The 10,911-nt window shown below is 44.1% G+C and overlaps 1 protein-coding gene across 1 annotated transcript in view; it reads left to right on the forward strand.

Moving 5' to 3' along the window:
• The first annotated feature begins 268 nt into the window (after nucleotides 1–268).
• Nucleotides 269–10,911, forward strand: part of LOC125029003 (sodium/calcium exchanger regulatory protein 1-like) — a 16,924-nt gene continuing 6,281 nt past the window's right edge. Inside the window, exon 1 of the mRNA XM_047618703.1 lies at nucleotides 269–444. Within this exon, the coding sequence (XP_047474659.1) occupies nucleotides 375–444 (70 nt within the window). The 5' untranslated portion in view covers nucleotides 269–374. The remainder of the gene's footprint in view (nucleotides 445–10,911) is intronic.

Genomic DNA, 10,911 nt, shown 5'->3' on the forward strand with positions numbered 1-10,911 from the left:
GAGAGAGAGAGAGAGAGAGAGAGAGAGAGAGAGTGTGTGTGTACGTATGTGTGTGTATGTGTGTAAGTGTGTGCGTGCGTGCGTGCGTGTGCTTGGCTTCATCTTTAAGGCAGCTTCTTTTACTGCTACAATACAAAATCGTATTTTCGCCTGTAACAGGCAACTTCCTAATCCCCCAGAATACACATCTGCCACGTTTTGACTACCCTGCGTGAATTCATTTGCGGCAACTTGAGCCCTGGCGGATGTTCGGGCGTTACTCACTCACGAGGCAGCGTTGGTCGGCAGCACCATAGCGACCGGAGCGTCAGTTGTGAATCAACCACCAAGCAGTTCACTACACGTCTTGCGCACGCAGCAAACCCCCAGTGAAAATGGCCAAGATTGAAGGAAAGTTCAAGATGGAGAGCTCCGAGAACTTCGACGAGTTCATGAAGGCTCTGGGTATGTGTCGGTTTATCATTGTCTTTTCTTCAGATGTTTGTATTTAGCCTTCCTGACATTCAGGAGATAATCGATAGTCCACCGCGTGACAGCTGTCTGCGCTATACCGGCCGGTATATAAAGCTACCGTGTGCACGTGGCAAACCCGTCAAAAAATTACTGTTATTATAGAATAACTAGTGCAGCCTGTAAGTTTTGGGTAATTTGGTAATAGCCTATTGGTGGAATGGTCTTTTATCCTCTACAAGAATACCATCAATTTGTCCTAGCTGAGTGGGATAAAGAGTAATCACAGTTTCCATAAATGTACTGTATAGTCTCTAGGTTTTTTGACGTGATACGTGCAACCAGTTATGAAGCACTCTGAAAAAGGTAGTTAACTGAATGGGGACCACTTACTTAGGTTGGCCTATTGCATCTATTTTTTTTTTTTTTTTAATATATTAACATCAATACTTTTTTATACAACACCAGATATCAGTCAGTACATTATCACCCCGGTTATATTTTTTTCGAAATTATGGTAACCTTCATTTTTATTTTTCCCTCATTAAACACATGCAAGCTACAACGTTCTGAACTTAAATTGCACTGGTTAGATGGATTCCACAAGTTGATATAGAACACAATCATTACATATATTTGATTGTCGTAGCCATTACATTGGGAATTACGAGTGCACAATTTCTGAAATGCATTTTTGAAAAACTGGTCACGTCGGATATTTCGCCTTTAGCCCATGCATCATCAGGACCCAGTATATTAACCTATGTCCGAGTATGCTCCTGTGGTGATAGTGGGGACATCAATGGCTCACCGTCCTTTGTGTGAAGTCAGTCGCTATTTAGTCTCCATTCACCTCGTGAATTGCTGATCCTGGGAGAAATGTCAACAGCCCTTTAGTTCATTAGACTAAGTACCGAATCAAAAATCCCGTAAATACTACTTGAGAACTATTGTAGAATCCTCCGCCCCTCCCCCCCCCCTTTTAGGGGGAGATTCTGCACATGATCTTATCCTATCAATTGCACTGTCAACCGATACAGAGAGTAACCTTGCATTCTTGTACCAGAATTGGTTTTCCAGATCAACCTTCATGGCCTGAATTGGAATCGTAAAGCCCCAGCTATTAACCTATCCTAACCTTGTTCTCCTTAACTTGACTTGTCATTCTTACTGTACCCTTCTAATATTCCTTCGTGGCAGTTCAGTTCGTTCATAGATTTCACAAGCGCTCCTCAGGCCCGGCGTCCGTATCAATGGCGTCACTTGGGGCGGCGTCACTGTTGGTTGCGTTCTGTCAATAGGCCTATTGGTACGCGTTACCCTGACTTGCCTGTTGGCCTATCGTTAAGTCGCGCGTTACCCTTAATCATGTACTCGCACTCATCACTGGGTTTTATCGACCCAGTTGTGTATTGCGCATTTCAGTCTCCGGTTTAACTTTAGGGTGCATTGAATATTTCATAAACCAAACTGGTTTTCGCGGGCACGCTGCGGATAAATCCTTGCGTACATTACCGGTCACGAAAAGTCGGTCGATGTGCGCGTTGTAAGGCATCCGTGAAACCTTTTGCCATGGGTATGGTTTTCTAATACCAACGTCTCCCGAAAAATGCTGTATTGATGCACACATTTTTGTACTGTTGAACGCCTTGTGTCAGTATTTCTGATGTGTGATATAGATAGATATTGATATATATAGATAGATATATATCTATAGATAGATATATATCTATATTATATTTTTATGACTGGGAAACCATGGTTTTGTTTTTATTGCAGATTAGCTGAACTGCCTATGGATTTACATTGTATAACTTATCACTATTACTACTATTACTCCTGTTATCAATATTTTACTACTGCTCTTGCTGCTACTGCTACTACTATTGCTGCTGCTGCTGCTACTACTACTACTACTACTACTACTACTACTACTACTACTACTACTACTACTACTAGTAGTAGTTTTTCATTACTACTTTACTACTAGTAGTAGTAGTTTTTCATTACTACTTTACTACTAGTAGTAGTAGTTTTTCATTACTACTTTACTACTAGTAGTAGTAGTTTTTCATTACTACTTTACTAGTAGTAGTAGTAGTTTTTCATTACTACTTTACTAGTAGTAGTAGTAGTTTTTCATTACTACTTTACTAGTAGTAGTAGTAGTTTTTCATTACTACTTTACTAGTAGTAGTAGTTTTTCATTACTACTTTACTAGTAGTAGTAGTAGTTTTCCATTACTACTTTACTAGTAGTAGTAGTAGTTTTTCATTACTACTTTACTAGTAGTAGTAGTAGTTTTTCATTACTACTTTACTAGTAGTAGTAGTAGTTTTTCATTACTACTTTACTAGTAGTAGTAGTAGTTTTTCATTACTACTTTACTAGTAGTAGTAGTAGTTTTTCATTACTACTTTACTAGTAGTAGTAGTAGTTTTTCATTACTACTTTACTAGTAGTAGTAGTAGTTTTTCATTACTACTTTACTACTAGTAGTAGTAGTTTTTCATTACTATTTTACTACTAGTAGTAGTAGTTTTTCATTACTATTTTACTACTAGTAGTAGTAGTTTTTCATTACTATTTTACTACTAGTAGTAGTAGTTTTTCATTACTATTTTACTACTAGTAGTAGTAGTTTTTCATTACTATTTTACTACTAGTAGTAGTAGTTTTTCATTACTATTTTACTACTAGTAGTAGTAGTTTTTCATTACTATTTTACTACTAGTAGTAGTAGTTTTTCATTACTATTTTACTACTAGTAGTAGTAGTTTTTCATTACTATTTTACTACTAGTAGTAGTAGTTTTTCATTACTATTTTACTACTAGTAGTAGTAGTTTTTCATTACTATTTTACTACTAGTAGTAGTAGTTTTTCATTACTATTTTACTACTAGTAGTAGTAGTTTTTCATTACTATTTTACTACTAGTAGTAGTAGTTTTTCATTACTATTTTACTACTAGTAGTAGTAGTTTTTCATTACTATTTTACTACTAGTAGTAGTAGTTTTTCATTACTATTTTACTACTAGTAGTAGTAGTTTTTCATTACTATTTTACTACTAGTAGTAGTAGTTTTTCATTACTATTTTACTACTAGTAGTAGTAGTTTTTCATTACTATTTTACTACTAGTAGTAGTAGTTTTTCATTACTGTTTTACTACTAGTAGTAGTAGTTTTTCATTACTGTTTTACTACTACTACTAGTAGTTTTTCATTACTATTTTACTGCTACTACTACTATTTTCATTACTATTTTACTGCTACTACTACTATTTTCATTACTATTTTACTGCTACTACTACTATTTTCATTACTATTTTACTGCTACTACTACTATTTTCATTACTATTTTACTGCTACTACTATTACTACTGTTATCACTACTATTTTACTACTACTACTTTAATCACTATTATTTTACTCTTATTTATACTATTACCATTGTTATCACTATTATTTTATTACAACTATAACTTCCATTGTTATTAATACTAATTTACTACTACTACCACCGTAATCACTATTATTTTACTATTGCAACTATTGTTATCCCTATACTACTACGATTGTTATCAATACGATTTTACTACTACCACCATTGTTATCACTATTATTTTCCTATTATTACAGCTACTTCTATTGGTATCACTGTTACTACCACTACTGTCATCAAAACTATTTTACTTTTACTACTACTACTACTACTACTATCACTATTACCACTACTGATTTTTGTGGCGGCATTGTTGCTGGAGTGGGGTCACGTGTACTTTGTAGTAAGGTTTCGGGAGTGCTTGCATATTGCTGGTTATTCTTATGTTTCCCCTTTTGATTCTTAAAGGTCTGTAGGTTTGCATGCAGGAGCCGGTTCTCAATGGGCGGCGAGTAGGAGTCTGGAGGGGTGTGGAGGCGGGGACTGGCAACGGCCTCCCATTGGCGGAGGCGTGGGGTGGTGGTATCGTACGATCCGGCCGGCGCAGCTGCAGTCGCCAGACCCTATTCTTTTAAATTGTACCAGACATACCACGGGGTCTCTGGCGTTTACCTCAAATTCTATTGATTAATTGAATTACGCGCTAGCATCTGGAAAGGTTGGACTTGTAAGGGCATTTTGCTCCTTTAGACTATAGGGTTCGTCTCCAATACATTTTTTCCATGCAAGGACATTCGCGTCCTGTGGCAACTGTTCCAGTAGCGGAGGTACCGAATAACCCGCGCAAGCTGTAGTTCGTTTCCTCCTGGAAACGCAATCGGCTTTGTCACGGGGGGAAATAACCTTTAAGGAGGACAATCCAGCAGCCTGCGGATTGCCAAGGGAACCCTTTGTGTGTTCTTTATTAAGGTGGCGGGAACTTTGTGGGGAGATTGAATATTTCGATATTGGTTAAGCGGAAACCCTTAAAACTGGCCTTGTGGGTCGATAATGCTTTGGCCTTGTGCTTGTAATAAGTCTATATTTAGAAGTAATCATTATATTATGTATAACACTACACACACACACACACACACACACACACACACACACACACACACACACACACACACACACACACACACACACACACACACACACGAGATGTATGTGTAATATATATATATATATATATATATATATATATGCATATACATATACATATGCATATACATATACATATGCATATGCATATACATATACATATACATACACATATATATACACATACATACATACATACATACATACAAATTCTAATTCTAATTCAAACAATGAGTAATGTGAATGCCATGAATATCCTAAACAGTGCTTGTCCAGTTCATATTTGAAGTTAGATCTTTGGCTGGAAAAAATATCTGCATTGCGAGACTGACTTTAGGTGGCTGGGGTTGGGGGCAAGACGCCGATGATGGTCGCTTTAATTAGATGACCGAATCTATTTCAGAACTTTTCGTCTGGACAAAATAATTTTAGTCATTAGTTAATGGGACTGGGAATAATAAAAAGAGGCAAGATAGTCCCGGTGGTGGTGGCGCCTACCCCGTGGAAGATGCGGGCGGGGATGTCAACAGATGACAGACTAGTCCGGCTTTCCCAAATAGTGATAATAGGCTGAAGATCGGAAGAATAGGATGAATATCGGAAGTGATTGGAAAATGGGCGTTCAATTTTTTATTTTTTTTTCTGCTTGCAAACTAGACAAGCCTGAAATTGAACGTTTGTCTTGTTTTATGTTTTAAAACTTTTTTGTTAACTCGATGCAGTTGAGATTTAGTGAAGGACGATTAATAATTATATTTCGCAAACGCTGTAGTAGGTAAAATACGAAGGCAGTACTTCTCCAAGATTTCTAGGACCGATTTGTACAGCACTTTTTTTTTTAAGTTCAGGCATTTTCTTTAATGTCGAGTAAATGTCACATATCAAGAAACAATGATTACGTAGACGTCGAGCTTCGTCATAGTTGTGAGAAATGGGCGTGGTGGTCGTGGCGAGGAGAGTGCGAGTTGTACGCCACGCTCTGCTGGACTCCTGCAGGCACGCTCACGCACGCCGTTTCCGATCCTACCGCAGGGTTTGGTCGACTGCTGGGGAGTTTTTTTTTATACGGTGTGTTCTGTGCATTGAATCCGCTTTCGGTGCGGATGGGGGTGGGGGGGAGGCAAGGGTGCGGCCGGGGAGGGGGGCAAGGGTGCGGTCGAGGGGGGGGGGGGCTGAAAGATATAGGTGTGGGTTCGGCCAAGAGTTGGGGACAAAGACAAGGGTGCTGCCAGTGGTGGGGGGGCTGAAAGGCATGACTTGTAACTCGCATGTTTTTTATTATTCCATTTTTTGTCGGATCAATTTGATTGATTGCGAAGATGCAGCCAAGTCGAGCTTTTTTTTTCTTCTTGCTTTTATACCTCGCGTGAAGGTGGCCGCCGTAGTGTTTTTATCCTTAAGTGCATTAACGGCCCTTCGATTGGACTTTGTTGCTCCCCGGTCTAGTGTGCGTCATTAAGCAGGCAATCCAAACAAGCACTCAAACAAACACTTGAAGTGCTGACGGGGCGTCCAAGAGAAGGAAGGGGAGACTGGTTTAATTTTTATTGCAGCAATGTAAGTCTCTGGACTAAGCATATTTTTAGTATGCTATCAGGCGACTTGTACACAGCATTAACGCTTCTCAAAACAAGTCGGCGTCATGAGATTACGAGAAGGCTGTCGCACCCGAAGGTCACGGAGGGAACATGACGGGCTGAGATCCTACTTCGGAGGGTAGCGTTGATGCTGTGAAGCCAGGATTAACGACAAAATGATTTTTTCCTTTGGCCTATGTATCCCTCTACCCCTCCCCCCCCCCTCTCTCTCTCTCTTCAGTTATCCCTCTCTCCTTTCGCCCCTTCCCCCCCCCCCCCCACATTATCCCTGCCTTTCACACCCCCTTTGCACTGCATCCGTCTCTCTTCCTGTTCCCCACCTCTCTCCCTCTCCTGTTCATTCTTCACTTCCTTTCCTCCGTCACTCCACCTTTCACTTTCTCCACTTCATCCCTCCCTCCCTCCCTCCCCTTTCCCTGCTCTTCACTTTATCCTTCTCCTTCCCCTTTCCCTTCTCTCCACTTTATCCTTCTCTCCACTTTATCCTTCTCCTTCCCCTTTCCCCCCTTCCCTTCTCTCCACTGCCCCTCTCCACGTTATCCTTCCCACCCTCCCCTTCTCTCCACTTTATCCCTTCCCTCCCCTTTCCCTCCCTCTCTGCGCCAGTCGCCGGTGGCGGTGGCGACACACGGGCGGGGTGAAGAGGGCGTGAACCGGTCATGTAAAGTGCAGTGGAACTTACTTCAGCTGCTTAATTCGTATTCACGTTCCTTTTTCGACAGTGATTTGAAACTTATGATTTTTATTATTCGTTTTTGTCATAATAATTATCGTTTATAATTATTATTATTATAATTATTAGCAAATAATGCGTGAAGCTATTTTGTATCTGTACTTACTTATCTGATGTTACTTATTAAATGTAATATCATTGGCAAATAATGAATATAATTTAGTTGCTCAGATCTAGTTCGCCACCTGGCAATGATCGTATTACACACCTTGCTTAGATGAAGCTCGCTCAGCCTAGATAAATACTCTTCTGTCGATCCTTTAAATACCGTCGATTTTACTGCCGGTTTTGTTTTTTATTGTTCAGTTGTGATACCAGGGTCGGCGTAAACCATTTAGTGGATCTTGGCGAAAAGGAAGGACGGCGCCTCCCTCTTCCTCTACGTTACACACCCTGCTAGCTGTGTCACTCACTCTAAATATATATTCTAAGATTAATGCATATTAGGCATTTTAGTTTTTTTTTTAATACCGTCAGTTATACCTCACATTTTCCTTTGGTTGCTAATCCAGGCAGACTGATTTGGTGTAAATTGGAAAAGGCAACCACTTAATGGATCTCCCCCTTCCTCCACATCTGGCCGTGTGGAGCGAGGCTGGGGGCTCACGTGGTTTCGCCCGCGTCTGTGACAGCTGTGGCCGGTTATAAGGAGGGGAAGCGTTGCCGCAGCCCTCCGCCGCACTCTTAACTGGTTGTCGAAAATAGTGGGGAAAGGAAGGGTGTGGGGAGAATCCTAGATCTATTAAGGATGGCCTCGGATATGTTAGATGGCGTACTCCCCTTTCCCGCGTACTGCCATCGGCCGAACCATCTACGTTTTTTTGTTTTGTTTTGTAGTAAACGAGATTAACTAGTTTAAAATTAAGAACGCCTCTCTCGACCCCTTGGTTTAGGGCGATTACATGGGCTCGCATAGGATTCTCGACTTAAAGGGCGTATCTTAGACCTCTGGAGAGATCTTGATTTGAAAAACACATGGGCATTCTTGCCGAGCTTAGTAATGGAGGATGGAGGTCGCGGCACTGGGACCGGCAACAGTAGGGCTTGTGTGTACTTAAGTCCACGGGGCAGTGTTGTAATCATGTACTCGTGTCCTTTTAACGAGCAGGGTGGGGGTGGGGTGGGATGGTGGCGAGTCGCCATGTTGTATTATTTTTTTGTTAATTTCATGTTCACTCGGACCTGGCGAGAAGCGCTGGGCTTAAAGAAGTCATTCTTATTCAGGGCGTCGTGTGACACTAACCGGCCATGGTCACTGTCACTCAAGCGCGGTTACGTCACATGACGCTGGCTGTATGCAGTGAACGTACGCTCACATTTTTTCCACTGCCTATTTTTTCTCCCATCTCCCTCTCCTCCCCTTCCCCTCCCTCCCCTTCCCCTCCCTCCCCGCCTTCCCTTCCCTTCCTCTCTATCTCTCTCCCTCCCTCCCTTCCTCTTTCTCTTTCTCTCTCTCTCTCTCTCTCTCTCTCTCTCTCTCTCTCTCTCTCTCTCTCTCTCTCTCTCTCTCTCTCTCTCTCTCTCTCTCTCTCTCTCCCTCTCCCTCTCCCTCCCTCCCTCCCTCCCTCCCTCCCTCCCTTCCTCTCTTTTTCTCTTTCTCTTTCTCTTTCCCTTCTCTCCCCCCTCTCTCCCCCCTCTCTCCCCCCTCTCTCCCCCCTCTCTCCCCCCTCTCTCCCCCCTCTCTCCCCCCTCTCTCCCCCCTCTCTCCCCCCTCTCCTCTCCCCTCTCCTCTCCCCTCTCCTCTCCCCTCTCCTCTCCCCTCTCCTCTCCCCTCCCCTCTCCTCTCCCCTCTCCTCTCCCCTCCCCTCTCCTCTCCCCTCTCCCCTCCCCTCTCCCCTCCCCTCTCCTCTCCCCTCTCCTCTCCTCTCTCCTCTCCTCTCTCCTCTCCTCTCTCCTCTCCTCTCTCCTCTCCTCTCTCCTCTCCTCTCTCCTCTCCTCTCCTCTCTCCTCTCTCCTCTCCTCTCTCCTCTCTCCTCTCTCCTCTCTCCTCTCTCCTCTCTCCTCTCTTATTAGATATTGCCATTCTTCAAATAATTAGGCCCTGGGTAGACATGTAGACATAAGCCATTTTGACTAAAACCACTTACCAGGCGCCGTGTGAAGCGGACGCTCTCAATACGGGGGTGTAACATGCATGCAGCCGCTGCTTCTTTTAAGGAATAACGAATCTCGGGAGGATTTCCTTTACTGATATTTGCAAGGAATACAGCTGCGCATTGATAGTAAAATTCACTATTTTTTTTTTTTTTTCTTCTTCTCGTTCCTCCGCTCTCCCTCTTGTTTTTCCTCCCTCCCTCTCTTGCGCGTTCTCGTTTCGTCCCTACTTTCCTTCCTCCCTTTCTTGCCCTCCTTTCCTCCCTCCCTCCCCCTCTTGCCCATACTCGGTTCCTTTCGTCCCTTCCTCCCCTCTTGCCCATACTCGGTTCCTTTCGTCCCTTCCTCCCCTCTTGCCCATACTCGGTTCCTTTCGTCCCTTCCTCCCCTCTTGCCCATACTCGGTTCCTTTCGTCCCTTCCTCCCCTCTTGCCCATACTCGGTTCCTTTCGTCCCTTCCTCCCCTCTTGCCCATACTCGGTTCCTTTCGTCCCTTCCTCCCCTCTTGCCCATACTCGGTTCCTTTCGTCCCTTCCTCCCCTCTTGCCCATACTCGGTTCCTTTCGTCCCTTCCTCCCCTCTTGCCCATACTCGGTTCCTTTCGTCCCTTCCTCCCCTCTTGCCCATACTCGGTTCCTTTCGTCCCTTCCTCCCCTCTTGCCCATACTCGGTTCCTTTCGTCCCTTCCTCCCCTCTTGCCCATACTCGGTTCCTTTCGTCCCTTCCTCCCCTCTTGCCCATACTCGGTTCCTTTCGTCCCTTCCTCCCCTCTTGCCCATACTCGGTTCCTTTCGTCCCTTCCTCCCCTCTTGCCCATACTCGGTTCCTTTCGTCCCTTCCTCCCCTCTTGCCCATACTCGGTTCCTTTCGTCCCTTCCTCCCCTCTTGCCCATACTCGGTTCCTTTCGTCCCTTCCTCCCCTCTTGCCCATACTCGGTTCCTTTCGTCCCTTCCTCCCCTCTTGCCCATACTCGGTTCCTTTCGTCCCTTCCTCCCCTCTTGCCCATACTCGGTTCCTTTCGTCCCTTCCTCCCCTCTTGCCCATACTCGGTTCCTTTCGTCCCTTCCTCCCCTCTTGCCCATACCCTCTTGCCCATACTCGGTTCCTTTCGTCCCTTCCTCCCCTCTTGCCCATACTCGGTTCCTTTCGTCCCTTCCTCCCCTCTTGCCCATACTCGGTTCCTTTCGTCCCTTCCTCCCCTCTTGCCCATACTCGGTTCCTTTCGTCCCTTCCTCCCCTCTTGCCCATACTCGGTTCCTTTCGTCCCTTCCTCCCCTCTTGCCCATACTCGGTTCCTTTCGTCCCTTCCTCCCCTCTTGCCCATACTCGGTTCCTTTCGTCCCTTCCTCCCCTCTTGCCCATACTCGGTTCCTTTCGTCCCTTCCTCCCCTCTTGCCCATACTCGGTTCCTTTCGTCCCTTCCTCCCCTCTTGCCCATACTCGGTTCCTTTCGTCCCTTCCTCCCCTCTTGCCCATACTCGGTTCCTTTCGTCCCTTCCTCCCCTC

This window comes from Penaeus chinensis, chromosome 9 (assembly GCF_019202785.1).
Source record: "Penaeus chinensis breed Huanghai No. 1 chromosome 9, ASM1920278v2, whole genome shotgun sequence".
Lineage (NCBI taxonomy): Eukaryota > Metazoa > Arthropoda > Malacostraca > Decapoda > Penaeidae > Penaeus > Penaeus chinensis.